This window comes from Ursus arctos, unplaced genomic scaffold (assembly GCF_023065955.2).
Source record: "Ursus arctos isolate Adak ecotype North America unplaced genomic scaffold, UrsArc2.0 scaffold_1, whole genome shotgun sequence".
Taxonomy (NCBI): Eukaryota; Metazoa; Chordata; class Mammalia; order Carnivora; family Ursidae; genus Ursus; species Ursus arctos.
The window spans coordinates 59989709-60010033 of NW_026622763.1; the positions used below are offsets into that span (position 1 = coordinate 59989709).

The following is a 20325-nucleotide window of genomic DNA, read 5'->3' on the forward strand; positions in this document are numbered from 1 at the left end:
GAGATAATGGAGTTGAAGCTGGGAGCCCCAGATGAGTAGGGGAGGGTCTTTCAGGGCCCAGAATAAAACTGTGAAGACCGCATATTTTGTTCTGTGTGGCTTTTGACCACCCCTTTCCCAGCCTCCTCTCCAGCTACTTCCCTCACTCTCTTGCTAACTTTTCCTACAGGGGACTAGGCTCTAGCCTATTCTGAAGGGCCATTAAATTGTTAGCTGCATTTTGCCATAGAACTCTTGAAGACTGAAAAGTCTTTTAAGATTCAAAAAAAGAATAAAGTGAAATTTCAAGCCAATGAGATGCTAGTATCAATGTTCTAGCACCCCTTCTATTTTCACAGTATATATACATAGGCCCAGAATATAATGGTGGTTCTGGAAAGTTATTCTGGATTTTTGATATGATCTTGTAGATACTGGTAAATCATCGGAAGTTGGTTTTATAGTCCTTACACTAAAAGAGATTTTTTTTAAAAAGGGGAGGGAATGCCTAAACGCATTTTTATAGTTCTGAACTTTGACATTTGTTTCTTGTAGCATCCTATAAACAACAAAATCCAAGCAAGCATTTCTACACTTTCCTAGCCATTCCTTGCTCTATTTTTCTTCATCTCTCTATGTCCAACTTCAACGTGGAATTTCCAGATTAAACATTCTTTCTCATTTTCATACATAACAAAACCACGATAAATAACTTTTTTAAGCATGAAAGTAGCACTACACGAAGTTTGGTCTTCTTCAGTTTTGACATTGTGACAAATACCAATTAGGCGCCTTTCTTTCATCTTCATCCTCAACTCCTTCGACTTCAGCAACAGTAAGTCAGCAAGCCCAAGCCGACACTTGTTTTGACGCGGTGAAGAGAAGCGCTTGGCCTTTCCACAGTTTTTCTGTGAGAGAAGCTGACAGGAAACAAAGATCGCTAACAAACGAACAAGCAAACAAATCTCTCCCACTCCGCAGGCCAAAGCGAGGGGACCCCGCGCCCCGCTCCGCGCGCGCCGGGCCCCGCTCCGCCCCGCGCGCCCCGGCCGGAAGGGGGCGTGGGACGCCGCCGAGGGAGGGGCGCGCAGACGCGCCGCGGCCGGCCGGGCCCCTGGCGCGTCGGGCGGAGGCGGGAGGCGGGAGGCGGGGGCCTGGGGGCGGGGAGCGGGGCCTGGGGGCGGGGAGCGGGGCCCGGGGGCCGGCGCTCGTTCTCAGCCGCTCTAGTTCGGGCCACTCGCGCTACCGCACCGCGCCGCGCCGGCTTCATGTGAAGCGCCGGCCCTCTGCCCCCTCCCTCCCCTTCCTTCCCTCCCTCCCTCCCGTCCCCTCCTCCTCCTCCTTCTCCTCCTCCTCCTCCTCCTTCTCCTTCTTCTCCTCCTCCGCCCCCTTCCGCGCCCGCTCCCGCTCCCCGGGGCCCCCAGCCCGGCTGGGCACTGACAGCAGGGGCGGGGGTCCCCGCCGCCGCCGTGTCTCACGCAGGCTCGGGCTGGGGCAGCGGAGCCCCCAGTGCGGCCATGGACCGGCCTCTGGTGGCGTCGGCGGAGGCGGAGGAGGAACTGGAGTGGCAAGTGGCGAGTCGCAGGAGGAAGGCCTGGGCCAAGTGCCGCGGCTCCTGGCAGGCGTCGGAAACGGAGGACCTGTCCACAGAAGCGACGACGCAGGACGAGGACGAGGACGACGAGGAGGACCTCCCGGGCGCGAAGCTGCCAGCGGCCGCGGGAAGAGGTCTGTGCGCCCGGCCGAGTCGCGGCGGGCGGGGGACTCGGGGAAGGCAGGCTGGCGGGCGGGGGAAAGTCTCGTGCGCCCTGGGCGACTGCTTTGAGTTCTGGAAGATCCTCCAGGGCTTGATAAGCCGGGGGAGAGGCGACACATTGGACCTTTAAATGCGCGCGCTTGGCGAGGCGTCTCCAGATTCAACATAGACACTCCGGTGCCATCTCGTTTCCCTTCAGATGAACACTAAGACATGCTACTTAGGCTACATTTTACCCCCAGTAGATTTTCCTGCATGGGAGTGTCCAGGTTGACCCTGCCGTCGGAGCCCCCCTGGGGTCGGTAACGAAATGTCCCCTCACTCTGCCCCGCAGGAAACGTGCCCAACGAGAAGATCGCGATATGGCTCAAGGACTGCCGGTGAGCCCTCGCTTTCGCCGCTCGCGTCTCAGAGGGAGATCCGCGGAGATGGCACAACCAAAGCGGAGTCACTAGGGCCGCAGTCCCTGTGGGTCCCGTGGCCGTTGTGAGCTATAAGCCGGAAAGTGAGCCGGCGGATAGTTTCCTCCTCTAAAAGATTAGAAATGGAAGTGCTGTGACCGCTGATTATTTGGTGACCGTGTTGACTTCACAGTTAGGACTTAAGCTCCCGTGCATGATGTTAGCATCAGAGATCAGAGACTTAAATAATCATGCAGTGTTATTATTCTTGTCTTGTTTTTATTCGAAAGGATTTTCACATTTCACACAGTATTTTATTTTGCTTTTGTTTTGACATCTGTATATCTGGCATGGAGTGATTTCCCTTTCAAATGTGTTTTAGATGAAGTTAATTTACTTAACACGAATTGGGCTTCTAATTTTATTTTTGTGCCTTGATTCTGTTTGGACAGCCATAAAACCAGCTAACTTTGTTCTTGTAGTTTCCTCTTTGGACGTGCATTTGTCAGATGGCACTGGAATGCACGAAGGGAAATAGAGCTTTGAAGGCATTCAAACGGCATAAATCTAATTGCATGCTTTGGCAACTGGTACAAATCTTTGATAAAGTACTAGAGGAGACGAATCATAGTGCAAGTAAATCTTACTACAGTAAAAAAGGGCTTGTTTTATGTTTTAATTTTTTTCCAATTTATTTACTACTGGTAAAATTTTATACGAAGAATGTTACTTTTTAACGCGGTTAAGGTGTTTGCTTCTGCACATCCTTGCCATCTCATTTTGGGCTTTTCTTAATCTTCTGTTCAAGTACCAGAGGTAGGGAAATGTTTTTTGGTGGAAGGAGAAGTGATTTTCATGTATGCCAGCTTATTTTCTTCCCTAAACAGAGATAAAATATTGGCTACTACTCCAGTGATGTCCTGCTTTGATGAATTACCTGGATATTTGAGTAATTTTGATGAATTACTAAGCACTCTTCACTACAGAACCCCTTAACCTTTATTGGGGGTGTCATAGATCCTTTGAGATATGAAGAAGTATATGGACCTTCTCTCTAAAGATGCGTCAAAAATAATGTTTAACAGCAAGAGAGAAATCACCTTGTGTTTACTTTATAATGTATAGGAATTAAGATTATAGGAGATCATATCAAGTAGACAGTACATTTATCTTGTAAGATAAATGCAGTAGGCAAATGCTATTTATTGGACATACCATCGCTGAAAATTCCAAAAGTTTTGTTGCTAATCTTATGTAGGCAGATTCTATAGTCTGTTGCTCCTTCCCTCACAGGTTTCCTGCATAGATTTCCTTCTTGTTCCTTACAGTTTGCACCTCTTTTGTACAAAAGGGGCATTCATTTGTACCTGGGAAAGCTAGAACAAATAGTTCTGTAATGTTAGCTGTATTATCATAGATTTGACTGCTAGGATATTTGCAACTCTGGTTTTTTTTCTATAACAGTTTAGGATCCTTCTCAGAGTTAGGCATCTGCCTACTCTGTACATTGTAAGTGATGTAAATCTAGCTTTTTTCCCTTGATACATTCTCATTTTTTTCCTTACTGCTGTCCATATCCCGAATAAAGATACCATTGTCATTCCTTTAAGGGAGGGGGGTCTTTATTTTGATAATCATCTTTTTGAGTAAGTGGAAATAAATTGCTTGAATTAGCATCTAAGAAAGGATAGTTTTTGAGAGAATTTGGAAGAGAGCAGTTGTGAGAGTGAGAAACTTGTTTCTGAAGGAGAATGGCAGCTATATTCTCTTTATTTGCCATTTTCTGTTAGTGCACCCACCCGTAGAGACATCTGCAGAAGGAGTAATACAGTGTTTTGTCCTAAGAATGTAGCCCAGGGATGAAGGACTTTATAAAGGCATAAATTCCAGTTTTATTAAAATATATGCAAAAACTTAGCTCAAAGTTTTTATTGTCTTTATGGTATTTGTGATTCTTTTACATTTCAAAAGCACTAATTTTCAAAGAACTGCCACTGTTTGCATATTTGCTTGCAGAAAGTTTTAACATTAAATTGTTATTTCAATAATATTTTTTGAGACTCATATTTTTATGATCCCATATCTGATGTGAATTTGTAACAGGTATAAACTGTTACTTATGAAAGGTTCAAATCACAAAACAGAACTTTCAAAATAAAACAATGTGTCTTAATATAATTTAGTTTTGAGAAGGAAATGAAAAACATTTTCATTTTCACGTAAAAAGATTTCTAAGTTATCTGTGTTTGAACAGGAAGAATGTGAAAGAATTTTAGCAATGGCTGGTTCTTAAGGTTGATTCTCAAGCCGACTTTTTAGTTTTTAGAGTTAAATGAAGATATATGTATTTCATAGTTTAAAAACAGAAAAAAACCTCTCAAGTTTCTCCATTTAGACCAAAAAAGATAGTTGGGTTAAGGGAGACACTGAATGATGCTCTAAAATGCTGGCGATAGGTTTAACAGATGAGGTTTAAAAAAACTGTTGAGCCTATTTCTAACTAGATTCTGATTTTTAAATTTTATTAAAGTAAAGATTTGTTTTCTTTTAATTCTGTTTCGTGTTTCTAGGGAAGGGACTGAGGGGAGCAGACATTTTCTTACTGCCTGCTGACATTCTCTTTTTATGTTTTTGTAAAGAAAATGGTAATTCATATCATTTGTAATTACAATTCTTGCTCTTAATTGCTGGCAGATCAGATGTGTGATTAAATCATTCCTGGTGAACTGACTTGAGGATAGGTGTTTGCTTAGTTAGTAAGATATTACTTATGTAATACACTTGAATTCCTTTTGTGTTTGGGGAGGAGAGTTAAACTGTGATTAGAAGCTTGCTTGGCTGTGATCCTTTAAGTGTAAAGTTGTGCAGTGACAACTCTCCAGATATCTTTTTAAGATTAAGGTTTATATGTTTATGTGGTTTCAGTACCCCTTTGGGAGCCTCACTGGATGAGCAAAGCAGTAATACGCTCAAGGGTAAGAGAAAGTTGCTTTCTAAATTTGTTCTTTATGAGCGCCCTACTTTGTTTGTCCTCTGAGTGAATGTATACATATATAAATTATAAAAGTAATGTTCATTTTATAAAATATGCCATTCTGAGAGAAAAGCCAAAAGAAAGAAATCTTGTCATAAACCATAAAACAATGAATAGTTTAAGCAAATTACTAAACCTTTACACAATGTGAAACTCATATTTTTATTGTCTAGCTAGATATTATGAAGATTAATTAAATGTAGAAATATATGTAAACATAAGGAAAATATTAAGTGAACTGGGTCAGCTTTAGTGCAGCATTTCTTTGCTTATATTAACCGAAGTTGCCACACCTGAAATTTTACTACCTGTGCAAGACAGAATTCTAAAGTTCAAAGTACAACAAGAATGTGCAGGTAGTGGCAAGGCATATTAAAAAACATTTATAGTATTAGAAAAATCTAGCTTGAGCTCCTGACTGTTAAGGGAGGTAAAAGGAATGATTGCTTCGGGATCTGAATTTTCATGAAACTTTTGGATAAGATGTTAGCTAAATGAATATCTTCAAAGACACCGTAAGTATAAAATAGCCTATATTGGGGCTTTTAACAACTTTACCTGGCTGCGAATCATGGTTTGTTTGCGATAAAGTAAAGCTTATACTTGCTTTTTGAAATGATAGAATGATGAGTACATTCGGGTTTGAAACACTTTACTGTATTTTATTTTTTGCTTGGTCAATTTGCTTCAGCTAAAACTATGATTTTATATGGGGGTCCAGAAGAACAGAACACCAGGATGAGTCTTCTAATGTTTCTTTCAGGTGTGCTTGTGAGAAATGGAGGCAGTTTTGAAGATGATTTGTCTTTGGGAGCTGAAGGTACATTTGTTTGGAAGAACTGTATTTTCATACAGGTTTAAAAAAAAATGAGTTGAGTGCTTTCAGGTGTACAGTCCTCAGAGCCAAAGTTAAAGGTCTTGAAAATGGCTCAGACACATTTTACAGAACCTTTATATGTTAAGTCAGAGCTTGTAGGATACATGTAGAAATGGCTATGAAAACCATTGTGAAATGTCCATGTCTTCCTTGGACTTAATTGCTTAAAGGAACTGTTTCGGGGCAAACAATGGTCATAGAACTGAGGGAAAAATTGCCCCGCCAGAAGGAAGGAAACTTAAATATTTATACATGAGAAGACTAAATTGAAGCTTATTTTTAGTGTGAGGTAGCCTTATGTCAGACTTAACAGCTGCGGCTTGTCTTTTTCTTTGCATTCAAGTGTCTCCTGTCTTTCCCCTTTCTCTTTTTCCAGATTTTTAGAACGCTAAGAGACAAAAATAAAATAACATTTATTAGAATTTAATTAGAAATCATTATGCTGATGTCTATTCCAGACTGCATTAATATTTTAAAAGTGCATTGTGCCATGTTTAAATTTTCACAGATGTTATTATCTAGTCCAGTGGATTTACAGTAAAGTTTTCCACAATGTAAAATAAAAATTTTTATTATTTTATTATTTTACTGGTATTAGAAGATTATTAGTAGCTGTATAGCTGGGCTCTGAATGTGTGCTTTTTATCAAAAAGAATTAAGGATTTTATTAAATCTTTTTAAATTATAAAAAAATAAAATATAAATCTTTTAAATTATAATAATGAATGGTGAATTTATCCATTGAATGTAATTTCCTTGATCTTTTGCTGTTTTAAATCAGTCTGTATGGTAAATTACTTATTTAGAACCTTCTAACTCTAGAATACATATATATATTAGGTTTTATTATTTCAGTTAATGTGCTTTCAAGGAATAAACTCTGTAAAGGGGTTAAACTTACTGCTTCCCAATTAGTACAGTTGAGCATGCTGTCAACCCCTTACTAAAATGCATTTCAGTGTTACTGTAAATAGCACTTTTGATATCTGCCTTAATTTCACAATATGGAATTTTTTTAGATTTTATTTTTTTTAGAGCAGGTTTAAGTTCACAAAATTGAGGGGAAGGTATAGAGATTTTCCCTGTACTTCCTGCTTCCATATATGCATAGCCTCCCCTATTAGCAATGTGTTCCCCACCAGAGTGGTACATTTGTTACAATACCCAAAGTCCATAGTTTACATTAGGGTTCACTCTTGGTCACGTATTTTCCATGGTTTAGACAAACGTATAATGTCCTGGATTTATCATTATGATATCAGAAATGTATTTTCACTGCCCTAAAACTCACTTCTCTTCTGCCTGTTCATCCATATTGAGTGAGTTTATTGGAAACCAGAACCTAAAAGGAAGTCCCAGAGAAGAATGGAAATATTATGTTGTTTTACTGAAAATTATTTCAAGATTATTTTCATTCATTCAGTAAATATTTATTGAATGGTATGTGTTAGGCAGCCTTCTGAGTGGATGTACAAAGAAATATAGCAAATTGCCATGACTTTGCAGATCAGAAGTAAAAAAAAATCTGGGGGGGCGCCTGGTGGCAGAGTTGTTAAGCGTCTGCCTTCGGCTCAGGGCATGATCCCGGCATTCTGGGATCGAGCCCCACATCAGGCTCCTCTGCTACGAGCCTGCTTCTTCCTCTCCCACTCCCCCTGCTTGTGTTCCCTCTCTCGCTGTTTCTATCTCTGTCAAATAAATAAATAATCTTAAAAAAAAAAAAAAAGGTAAAAAAAAATCTGATATACTGAAGTAGATGTTTGTAATTATTTTCATTCTTGGTATTTGTCTATAAAAGTTAAATGAAGTCAGTTGAACTCACTCTAAACTTAACAATAATGTGTTTAAAACTTGTAAGTCTAGGATAAAGCTAAAAAGTAATTTTTTTAAGAAAACTTATTTTGAAATGAATAGAAATTTTCAAAGTAGATGCATGAAAAATTGGTTGTAACTGGGATGAATTTTTAGCCTTTGAAAAACCACAGTAGGAATTTATGGATACTGTTGCCACACTTAAATAAAACTAAATCATGTTTTTGCTCTTAAGGTCTTCTTTAATAACAGCTTTTAAATTTATTAGTTAGAACCACGTTTACTAGATGCTGTATATCTTCTTACTATTTATTTCTACTATTAAGGAAATTTAATTGGTTATCTATATGTCTTTTATTTTAAACATTCAGTGAAGGGAGTAGTTTTACATTGCTAACAAATGAAAATACTTTCCTGAAGCTGCTGGTTCTGTTCATATTGATCCGTATATTACTTTTAGTAATGCAGATTTAATGAACCAAGACAAGAGTTTGGGATATTAGGCATTTAGCTGTAATATTTGGCTAATCTACTTTCTTGATGACTATATAACTGTAGTTACTGTCCCACTAACAGTTCTGCTCTGCATTTATTCTTTTACCTATAGCCAACCACCTCCATGAAACTGATACTCAAATTGAAAACTGGTACGTAGCTGTGCTGTTTGTTCTCTTTTCAAAAATGAAGAACATTTATGAAAATAAGATTTTTTATAATCTAATTTTGTTTATAGCAATAATATCTTGGCCAAAGAAAGAAGACTACAGTTTCACCAGAAAGGGAGAAGTATGAATTCCACTGGATCTGGGAAAAGTAGTGGGACAGTTTCAAGGTAACCTATTCCAAAATTACACTACAGTTACATTGTGTTATAGATGACCTACTCTTACCACTTTTTCAGTGTTGGATTTGGCTTGATAGTATGAAATCAAAAAGAATCCAAAATGTTTCATTCATTCCTTTTTTAAAAAAAATTAAGATTAAATAAAAAGCAGCAAATGTGTTTATAATGCTGCTGGAATTCCTGTTATAATGAGTATTTTGAGCCCTATCAACAACTTGAAAGAGGAAGTCCATAGTGGAATAACTTCTTCCAAAATTCTCCATTTTTTTTTTTTTTAGGGTCTTGAGTTACTCCAAGATAAAAAATCAGAATAAACCTTTCTAATATAAAGTTTGATATTTAAGCATAGATTTATCTTCAACATATTAAATCAAAGTTCTTCAAAATATATATTAAAATAGATAAGTATGTGAGCCTATGGGACCAGTTTAAATTGTTACACAGATTATTGTATTGGAATCTGAGCATTTTCTCTGAAACAAATTGAAATTTTCTTCAGTTCAGGTTTCATCTCTATCAGTTTCCTCAGTGAATCTCCGAAGGTGGATTATCACTGGTATGAGGAAGAAGAGATAGGAAATGTTTAATTCCCAATAGAATCAGAGCAAGAACTTACCTTTGAGTAACCCATTCTCTCCATACCTTACTCCTCCTACTTCCTGAGTGAAAGTGGTTAGAGAAAATTTGAAAGTAGGCCCCTCCCTCCCTTTCTGAATTCAGCTTGTTACCTGTATTGCATCTTCAGTGACAGCCAAAGAGCAGAAAACTCTGTAGTGTCCTGTGCTACCAACTTCCTAGTGTGTTTTCCCTTTTCATTTCTTTCTTAATTTGTTTATTCTTTATTCTCGCTAGCTGTCCTCTAATTGTTTTACCTGCTTTACTGGGACTCTTTTAAAATGACAAAAAAAATAAGGTGAGGAATCATTTTGGGAGTCTTGCTGAGTATCTGTTCAGGGACTAGCTCTTTTTCCCAGTCCTAAGAGTTTGGAAGAATAGACTCTTTTTAAGAGTTATATAGCACATTTGGTACACAGTATATAAAGATGCTAAAATACATAATGGTGTAAAGAGCAGAAGCTCCTTTTTATAATGTGATGTGGACTATAAACTTACTTTCTATCTTCATGCTGTTTTTTTCTTTTTCTTTTTTCTTTTTTTTTTTTTTTGTAGTGTTTCAGAATTGCTGGAACTTTATGAGGAAGATCCTGAAGAAATTCTTTATAATCTTGGATTTGGACGAGATGAACCAGATATTGCTTCTAAAATTCCTTCCAGATTTTTTAATTCATCATCATTTGCCAGAGGGATAGATATTAAAGTATTTTTGAGTGCTCAAATGCAACGGATGGAAGTAGAAAACCCAAATTACGCTTTAACAAGTAAGGTTTTTAAATATTAGCATCCACAGTGAGATGGTCTTTTTTAAAAAGTCTTACTGATTTTTAGGAATAACACTGGGAACTTAATTATTGAAGTTAACACAATAGCTATTTTACTTATTCTGAATTTTTATTATTCTATTTATAGAAGTTAACTTCCCCCTCCTCATTCTTAAGTGTTAATATAACTGACATGTAGAACCTTGTACTTATCTTAAACACTCCAGATTGCTGATGTTCAAAAAGGAAAGAAGTAGGGGAGAGGCTTGTTACTATTAAATAAAGTCAGTCAATTTTAGATGTTTTTCTGTAAATCTAAAATAGCATGGCTAATTTGATAATTTTTATTTATATCTTATTTTTCTCTGTTGCACAGAAGTTCCAAAAATGAGATCCTAGGTGGTCCTTGGAACAGCTTTAAGAGATCTATAAATCCAGTCCTACCCCCTCCTTCCCCACAATTAGGTATAAAATATAAACTTACGTTATTTTCTTGGGAGAACATTTGCAAGAGTCTTAATGGAGTCAACGACATAAAAATAGAATTACAGCTGTAGATCAATAGATAGTCCTTTCTGTTTTATCCAGAGTTGTCATGCTTTGTGCTTCTTTCTGGTTTTAAATCATAAAACATAAATTCTTAAGTAAATTTTTAAAACATAAATTCTAGTGCTTAAGGTGAAAAATCTTCCTCCCTCTCCCCAGTAAATGTAGAGAACTTTTAAATGTTGGATAAGGAAAAAAGTTCTGGTTTTATAATCTTCGTGATCTAAGTTCAATTATTGGCATTCTAAAAAGTAGTAATCGTTTAATATATGTATAAACAGATAAAAAATATATATGTATAATTCACTTTGTTTCCTTTTTGTAGGCCGTTTTCGTCAAATTGAAGTGCTTACTACTGTGGCCAATGCATTTTCTTCTTTATATTCTCAAGTCTCTGGGACTCCCCTCCAGAGAATTGGAAGTATGTCTTCAGTGACTTCTAACAAGGAGACAGACTCACCTCCACCTTTAACCCGAAGTAACACTGCAAATCGTTTAATGAAAACACTATCAAAACTAAATTTATGTGTTGATAAAACAGAGAAAGGAGAAGGTAGTAGTCCTTCCCCAGCAACTGAAAAAGGAAAGATCCCAAATGTTTCAGTGATGGAAGAAAGTGGCAATAAAAATGATCAAAAGTCTCAAAAAATTGTAAAGAAGAAAGACTCATCTTCTATGTTGGCTACAGTTAAAGAAGAAGTATCAGGTAGTTCAGTAGCTGTTATGGAGAATGCTGACATTGATAGACCTTGTGATGAAGCAAATAGTTTTAACCAAAAAACTGAAAGTGAACAAAGTAAAGAAACTCAAAGTTATGCGAATAAACTGGGTGAGGAATCTGGTATTATAGAATCTGATTTAGGTAACAATTTCAACATGTCCAGGCACAATGAGCCAGAAAATGGTAATGAGGTGAAAAGCGTCCATGTGTCCACACCTGAAAAAGAGCCATGTGCACCGCTCACGATCCCATCCATAAGAAATATAATGGCGCAGCAGAAGGACTCCTTTGAAATGGAAGAGGTAGGTAAAATGTTACTGAGACCTGTTTCAAATAATGAGTTAGGAAAAAAAAAATGCCGAAAAGATGTTTTTAAAAGAAAGGTGGCTAATAGATTTATACTAGAAGAAAATCATCCTAATTTTGACTTTTCAGGTTTTAGTTCTGTGTTTCAGCAGGACTATGCATCGCCAGGGTAGTGTGACAGTCCATAAGCTCCTCTAGGTCCTCTGTCATTCACTGATAATACCTGAACTTTAACCCCCTTTCTCAGTTTAAGATTTTCATGCTTTGAGAAAGCCCTGAGAGAGTATATTTAAATGAAAATCAGTATTGCATAACAGTTAAAAACACAGTCTCTAAAATCAAAAAGAAGTTAGAGTTCTTTTTTGCCACTAAATTGCTATGTGTGTTTAGGCAAACTTTTCTCAAAGTATTGTAGTGGAAAGGGTAGTTAAGTGTGAACAAGGCTTTCAGAAGGATAGGTTTTGGCATGGGACTGGAAAGAACCCGAAGATACTGTTTCTGAAGCGGGGGATAGGGAACCTCAGGGAAGAAGGTTTGAAACGCCACCGAATATGTTTTGTGCAAGCCCAGAAGACCAATGTTGGGTTATTTTTTTATTCCTACCTAGAGAGATTACTGCATTTACATAAATTTCAAATTGGGCAAGACAAAGAGATTCATTTCGATGAGGTCAACTAAAACTACTTTTGAATGGCTAGAGCTAATACTTACGATTGGCGCTGTGTAGTTTGAGACAGGAAACTGAAGTTTATCAAGCACCTACCTTGTGGCAGGCACTGTACCAGGCCTTTGAAGTACTTTTCTCTTTAGTCTGTGAGGCAGGTAGTGCTGGTCTTATTTTACACATGAGGAAACTGAGGCACATGTATACTGCTGAAGAGTTATGGCTGGAAGTTACGTAATGTGCAATTCTCTTTTTAAAATTTATTATAGAATAGCATTAGTAATATAGTAGCAACTCCCAGTAATTTTAGAATCACATGCCATTATTTTAGGGAGTTGGAGAGTAGGATAATTGATTCTGCCCATAAATGTCCTCTTGGTGAGTACCTATCTCTCACATTAGTGAAGATTTTTCACTTACTGCAAAATTTGTGTTGCTGACATAGCTATTTATCTTTTTTTGTGGTTTTTGAATTTATCTTTTAATATTTTAATTCTAACTAAAAAATGAAATGAAAAGGGAGAAGAGCAGCCCTTTGAAATAGTTTACATTATTTGTAACCTTCTTTCCCCCTTATTTCTTTATATATTCTTTATATTTCTATTTAATTCCTAATATATTTCTCATTATAATGAGGTCATAAGATGACTACTTCATACATTAAAGCATCTTTTTGTTCTTTCACTATTTGATTCCTTTTTGACACTGTTTTGGTCCAAACTTGTCCTACCATTAATAAATAAAGTGTAACTGCTTGCCTTTCATTAGGGCCCCTCTTCTATGACACTCAGATATGTCAACTGGTTTCCTTGTTTTAATTTAATAGCAGAGTAGGAAAATTTAAACAAATTATGTTAGATATTTGCAAATCTGATACTGGTGACTCCGATGAGAAGACTTGCTTTTAATTCCTAGAGTTCCTGAATTTTAAACTACATATTTTTTAAATTATTGCTATCGTAAACAAAAGGTCTTTAAAACATTTGGAAAGTACTAGATAGATCTGCTTTGGTGGCAGGTTAACATTTAATGAGTTAATGTGTGGGGCTTTGTTTTTTGTTTTTGTTTTTGTTTTGCTCCCTCTGCTGGCAAAAGCAATTAATGAAGAAAGTAATGCCACATTGAAGTGAACTTTTTTTTTTTTTTTTTTAGTAGAAAATTACAGGCATTGGTGGTTGAAGAATAGTAGAAGATTTTTGTTTTCAAAAAAAGAATACATGGATATGATCAACCATGGCTGCATTGTAAATATGGGGGATTTTAAGGATAATGAATCCTGGTTCTTCAGATGTAATTAAAACATGGATAAAAACCTCCTAGAACTGTTTTTATCCCTTTGGGAACTTTAAAGAGAGCCTGTAGAACAATGGATAAAGAAAGGAAATAATGTGTTTCTTTAATTTCCTCTTCTCCCAAGTGTTACTTGAATTATACTGACAAATGAAGAGAACAATCTTACTGAAGCAAACTTTTAGGTCCCATTCAAAGTAGGTTGTTGCTGTTTTTCTTTTAGACTCCTTTCCCTTGAGGTTTGATTCGTATTGGGAACTTTCTTCCTGTAAAAACAGCAAATAAATGTTAAGTTAGAGGACACTCCCTTTCTCTCTCTCAGTAAACCAGTTCTCAGACAGATTAACTGAATGCCAGCTGCTTTGGGTAGCGAGGTAGGAGAAAATGTTGCAGACCTGACTCTGTGCATGAAGCTGCCTAATCCCTCTGAGCAAAGGTAAGCTCTGACAGTCACCAGGAGCAAAGACAGGAAATATTTCAACATAAGGGGAATTAAATAGATGACAAGACTGACTCAGTCCTTGGAGAGTGAGAGTGATTATTTCTCACATTAAGAAAAAAATAAATAAAAGGCCAGAGACTATTTTCAATTAAAATCAGTTTGCCTTATAAAAAAATGTTCTGTACACTATTTAAAATGTTCGAGTGTGTCTAAAAGTTGTAAAACCCTCCTCTCGAGTTTTCTAATTTGTAATGACTTTCCTAGATAATTCTTGTGTTCTCAGAGTAACTGATTTTTAATAAGTACATCATGGTAACAGTCTAGAGCTACAGATTTGTGGTATGAAGGATCCACAGTTAAACCAGAATGATCCTACTCAGTAAGCAATTGTTCATCTTGTAGGTATAAAGGAAAAATTTCTCATACTTAAATGTTACAAGAAAGAGAACTTTCAGCTGTTTATTTCTGTAAATGGGTTGTTCTGTGTCTTACTGTACAAATGAATTTATATTCAAGTAGAGGTATTACTGGAAGTGTATATAATATTTTAAGCTACTGGAGTTTTAGTGTTTCTAATTCTCTCTCTACACTGATGGTTGATTTAACTAGTGTATCTCCTTATTTTTAGTCATTGAGTTTCAGAATTCTTTTTCGTTTTATTTATTGGCCTGAGTTAAAATAATCTGAAGTCAGTCAGATACTTGACAGTTAAGTTGTTCCTTTGGCCTTTCAAATTTGACTGTGTTTTGAAGACAAGCATTGTGTCTTAGATAGAATAGACTGCAATAGTATATGAACTCAAACACATGATACGTGCACCCCATATCTGTCTGTTTCAATTGAAGTCCAGTTAACCACCAAATTTTATTTGATATTTATCTAAAAGACTTAAATTAACTTTTGTTATATAAGTATTTACCTGACAGTAAAGTAAACCTTGTAAGTAAAACCTGAAGGGTTTTTTTAAATAAAAATTTGCAACAAATACAGAATAATAAACTAGCACAGAAAGAGATCTTTGAATTCATTCTCCAGTTACCTCCTTTTACAGATGAGGAAGCATTTTTCCTCCTCTAACATTTGATAATACTTGACAGCAGTGGTTCTCTGTCATCTTTCTGAAGAATGTAGTAATTTCCCTTTGATATTTGTGCCTTACTTGGGGGACGGCTAAGGGGATGTTAGGGTAGGGAGTCCTTGGATGATAGCAGAGAGAGATCTGTTGTAAATTGTTACCATTTTACTGTTGCAAAATATTTGATCATCCTAAGGAGCTGTGAGGTAGAAGTTTTAGTCTTTATTTTTCAGTTTAAAAAAACTGACATAATTGTCACAGATAATTCTGATAACTGTCTGAAGTCATCTAGCCAGTAAGTGGCATGAATAAGATTTGAATTTGGGTCTTTGTATAAATTTGCTACTTTTGACTGTACCATACCATTTGGTAAAGGTCAGACTCACTGATAGTGTCAAGACATTGGACAAGATCTCAAGTCATCTGGTGCATAGTCCCATACTACTTTTTTTAGAAAAATAATGCTTTCATTTGAATTTTTTGAGATGTCCTTAAAAAGTAGAATTTCTTTTTTTTTTTTTTTTAAAGATTTTATTTTATTTGACAGAGATAGAGACAGCCAGCGTGAGAGGGAACACAAGCAGGGGGAGTGGGAGGGGAAGAAGCAGGCTCCCAGCAGAGGAGCCTGATGTGGGGCTCGATCCCAGAACGCCGGGATCACGCCCTGAGCCGAAGGCAGACGCTTAACCGCTGTGCCACCCAGGCGCCCCTAAAAAGTAGAATTTCTAAAACTCCAATTTTGATTTTCTTTTTTCAAAAAACTGCTATACCTATCTCTTTAAACCTTAGAGGAAGGGTTATTTGAGTTAGAACATTCCATGTATTGATGCTATATAGAACACAGCACAATAGTGTTGTGCCTGGAAGAGGTATATTATGAAAAATGTGACATGTTAAAAAAAAAAAATACCACCACCAGAGTAGGTGCCTGCCATGGTAGCAGGACACTGATTCACAAAGATACAGTTTTAATAAATGTTTTGTAAAACATTTTTTAAAATGAAATAACTCAAATACAGGGTTACTTTAAAGCTATTTTCATACAGTTTTAAATCTCAAAACACTGAGATCAAGCTATTTTATCTTTTTTTTTTTAGGGTCTTTTTTTTTTTTTTGTAATTTTTATTATGCAAAGTTTCAAACTTACCCAGAGATCAAAGAAAATTGTATAGTGAACACCCATTTTTGATTACTCAATTCAGTTATCAATATTTAGCTATAGTTAATTTAATGAAAGGCAATCTGTAGCAAATGACGAGAATACCACTGAGGATTTGAAACTGTTTAGTGTCCTGCCACACAAATAAATTCAAGTTTTATTTGCTTCATAATTTTCTGTGCTGTACTCCATCTCAAATTTGACTGCTTTCCTTCGCACGACTGTGACCAGTAATAACACATACTAAGCTATGAAATTTAACTGTTGTTACTAGAATGTCGTTTTGTTTTCTGTCTTCAACAAGTGATTAATGATTTTATTGAGTAAGTGGGAAGAAGAATCCTGATGTTAGTAATTTTATTAGTAAAATATGATCCTCTCAGCTTTTCTTTAAGGGCCCTTTTCTTTGAACTAATTATAGCATTTGTAGTTTTTGTAGTTTTTTTATTTTTGTTTTGCTATAGAGTAGCATCTTGAAAGATAGTATATTAAAGATACATATTCATTAAAATCATGTTATTTTGTGACTAATTTTATAAATCTAAGGAATAAAATACGTGATAATTCTACGTTTAAAAATAAGAGAGTATACTTGGGTCTATCATAATGCCCTGCCAAAACTGAGATTCCTAGAATATAATTAAAGAGGCATTCGGATTTCTGTTATACTTATTTGGTCTGTTTGATATTTACTTTAACAGAAAACTCTTTGAAGTAGGGTAGGCCTGAATAGAGACTAATAATAGACCTTTTGTTGAATATAAAAAGAAAATGCATTTTGTTTCCTTGCACGCATAACAAAGGTTTTCCTGTTGAAGTTATGTCTGCTGCTTTGAAAAATATAATTTTTCAGTAATAACAAAGAGGGTAGAAACTATTTTATATAGTAATTTATGGGTGGTAATTTTAAATGACCAGTGTGTTTTAGTTCTCAAAAGATTCATAAACGTTGGATTCGTGGAACTGTATAGAACAAGGATACCACAAATCAGAGCAGTTTTTAAATTAGGTAATAATATCTTTAACCTTTGAGATTTTTTTCATGTTTTTCATTCCACTCTTATTCCTGTGGAATTTTTTTTTTTTTTTTTTAGATTTTATTTATTTATTTGACAGAGATAGAGACAGCCAGCGAGAGAGTGAACACAAGCAAGGGGAGTGGGAGAGGAAGAAGCAGGCTCATAACGGAGGAGCCTGATGTGGGACTCGATCCCAGAACGCTGGGATCGTGCCCTGAGCTGAAGGCAGACGCTTAACTGCTGTGCCACCCAGGCACCCCTGTGGAATATTTCTTATTCATCGATGGATTCATAGCTCAGAACTACCAGGGTTCTACCTAAGACCTGTTTGCTAACTGCTTTCTCATTTGTTCAAGGTTGAAAACCCTGTTTGGGTAGTTTGCCTACTTTGCTAGGATGCTATTTGTTATTTTAAGTACTAATCATTACCAAGTAGTGTTAGGAATTAGTGTCTCTCCCTCCCCAAATGTTTAATCTCAATATGGAGTTAGAGTATTTGGGGAATGGGATGGGTGTGGTGAATAAAGAATCTGAAAATTCCTAAATTATGTAGTTGTGCAGGTGGGGGGGGAAACATCATAAAAAAATAACTTTTTTGGATTCGATAATTTCTATGAATATATTTTCAGGGAGGGTTTATGGTTAAGATCTTTCAACATTTTAGTTCTGTGACAAAACATGCTTTTCTATTTACAACTCCCAAGTTACGTCTTAAAAGACCACTTACGTTAGGACAAAGCAGTCTTAATACAAGTGTGGTTTTTGAGACACTCTAAATTTGTGGGATTTTATAAAATTTTGTAATGGGAGCATGATATACAATTTTTTAAAGATGCAAGACTTGTAATTGCCTCAGCTGTGCGTCAGTCATGATCTGCTACAAAGTCATGGCATTTGTCCTGGAATTGGCCTTGCACTTCGAATTTTAACATTTATAGAACTTTTTCTTAGGGATCAATTTTTCACTTAATAGCAACTTTCTTTTTAATGAAGTAGTTTATATATGTAGTCACTTTTCATTACTAGCTACAAACTCGCAGTCCTATTGTTAACTGGAAAATAGGTCATAAAATAAAGATGTGGGACGCTCTCACAATTTTGAGATAAGATGCTTTGCATTTTTTATGTTGATTTGTTTAATAATTATCAACAGGTATTCTTTTTTGCAGTAGATTTTTCAGGTTTTAATTGCTTCAAACCATTCTTTAGGTTCAAAGTACGGAGGGAGAAGCTCCTCACGTTCCAGCGGCTTACCAGCTGGGTCTCACGAAGTCAAAAAGAGGTAAGTAGACTAATATCCACTAGTTCCCAGGCACATTACCAAGTGTCATTAACTGATTTGGAAAAGGGCATTATCTATCAGTATTTGAGTATCTATAAGTGTAAAAAGAAGGTTAAGTCAGAGGTATGCATGCTTTCTTATACTTTGGTCATAGAATTTTTTTGTACCCTCTTGAAGACTTTTGTGTTCATAATGTAATTTTAGTTTGCTTATCCTGAAATGCAATTCTTTGTACTCTTAATTATTTTTCAACTCTGCATAAGGGCTGGATGGGAAGTGATAGAGCAACAGACTGAGGGCTACTTTTTATTTTTACATGGTTATGATTGAAATACACACTTGTATTTTTTTTTTAAGGATTTTTTAATTTATTTTTTGGAAGTGCATGTGCAAGCCAGGTGGGGAGGGGCAGAGGAAAGAGAGAGAATGTTTAGCAGGCTCCACGCCCAGTGCGGAATCTCACAACCCTGAGATCGTAATCTGAGCCGGAATCAAGAGTTGGATGCTTAACTGACTGAGGCACCGAGGCGCCCCAAAATACATACTTGTATTATCCACCTCTGCTTTTCATTAAACATGTCTCCTAAATATGTACATGAATATGCCTCTAGCAAAAAATACCAAGTGCTCAGTACTGCTTAAAGCTAGTTAAGTTAAATTCAAACTATGGATCAAAGGTGACTGGCTGTAGATACCATTCTTCTCTTGAATTACTAATTATTGACCAAAGAACCTTTGAATCCATTTCTTTCACTTTTAATTTGCAACAAGAAAAACATGTCTGATGTTTAAAGTCACAAAGCGTTTGAGATTTAGAGAAAAGAAGAGAGGAAGTAAAGAAGTTAAAGTGACCACTGAAGGTAGGACTGTTATTTTTACAGCTTACACATGCTGAACCACCCTGGTTTTTTTTAAACACGGATTTATATGTACATTCCTAGAATAGGAAATTGCATGTTTGTTCTCTTCTGATCTCTGAAATGACTTCATAAGGGACAATTTGCATATAATTTTTCTTTTATTGTGTTGTGGTACTAAGAAACAAGGTAGGTCACTATAGTTCTGGTCAGACACAAAAAGAACTTTCCTGTTTAATTTTGTTACCTTTTTAAGTCCATAAATATATGCATGTGTTTCTGAGCTATAAGGCATGGTTCACAGCCATCAAGACATTTTTCCTGTAGTTAGGTTGACATGGGATACATTGGAAAAAGCTGCTTGCCCTGCATCAAAAAAAGGAATTAAAAACAGTATATAAATACTTCAGGATCTTTTAAGAGCAAGCTCCTTGTAGAAAAGACAGAATGTGGTTCACATCTGAGTTTCTCCCTCTTACCAATAAGAAGAGGTCTCTTATTTCTGGTGGTATAAGTAAAAATGTTAACATTTCTATGAATCACATTTTTATAAATTAACAGTAAAGTGGTTTTGTATGTGCATGAGCGGGAGAGGGAACAATATAGTGTTTTCATCATTTTTGAATATAACCTGTCACATTCTGATAATATGATATGAAAATATCTTAGACTAGTTGTGATTACAGAATTAGAACCACTGGTAAAATATTCATTTCACAAGTTTAGTAAAAATGCATATAGTACATACATAAAAATACTTAGCATTTTTGTCCTAGGACTTTTGAAGTTACAGTAATCTTAAACTCATATCCAGTCCTGGGATTTAATACTGAAGCGTACAGATGCCTGGATGGCTCAGTCAGTTAAGCATCTGACTCTTGA

At 36.4% G+C, this 20325-nt stretch overlaps 1 protein-coding gene across 8 annotated transcripts in view; it reads left to right on the forward strand.

Moving 5' to 3' along the window:
• Positions 1 to 1190: 1190 nt before the first annotated feature.
• Positions 1191 to 20325, forward strand: part of ITPRID2 (ITPR interacting domain containing 2) — a 37885-nt gene continuing 18750 nt past the window's right edge. For 7 of the 8 annotated variants that reach the window (XM_026492395.4, XM_026492396.4, XM_026492399.4 and 4 more), the window contains exons 1-9: positions 1191 to 1707; positions 2070 to 2115; positions 5062 to 5111; positions 5934 to 5990; positions 8467 to 8506; positions 8593 to 8691; positions 9874 to 10082; positions 10954 to 11651; positions 18514 to 18586. In XM_026492395.4, coding sequence (XP_026348180.2) covers positions 1497 to 1707; positions 2070 to 2115; positions 5062 to 5111; positions 5934 to 5990; positions 8467 to 8506; positions 8593 to 8691; positions 9874 to 10082; positions 10954 to 11651; positions 18514 to 18586 — 1483 coding nt within the window. In that variant the 5' untranslated portion in view covers positions 1191 to 1496. The remainder of the gene's footprint in view (positions 1708 to 2069; positions 2116 to 5061; positions 5112 to 5933; positions 5991 to 8466; positions 8507 to 8592; positions 8692 to 9873; positions 10083 to 10953; positions 11652 to 18513; positions 18587 to 20325) is intronic. The other variant, XM_048214193.2, reaches the window with a different exon arrangement.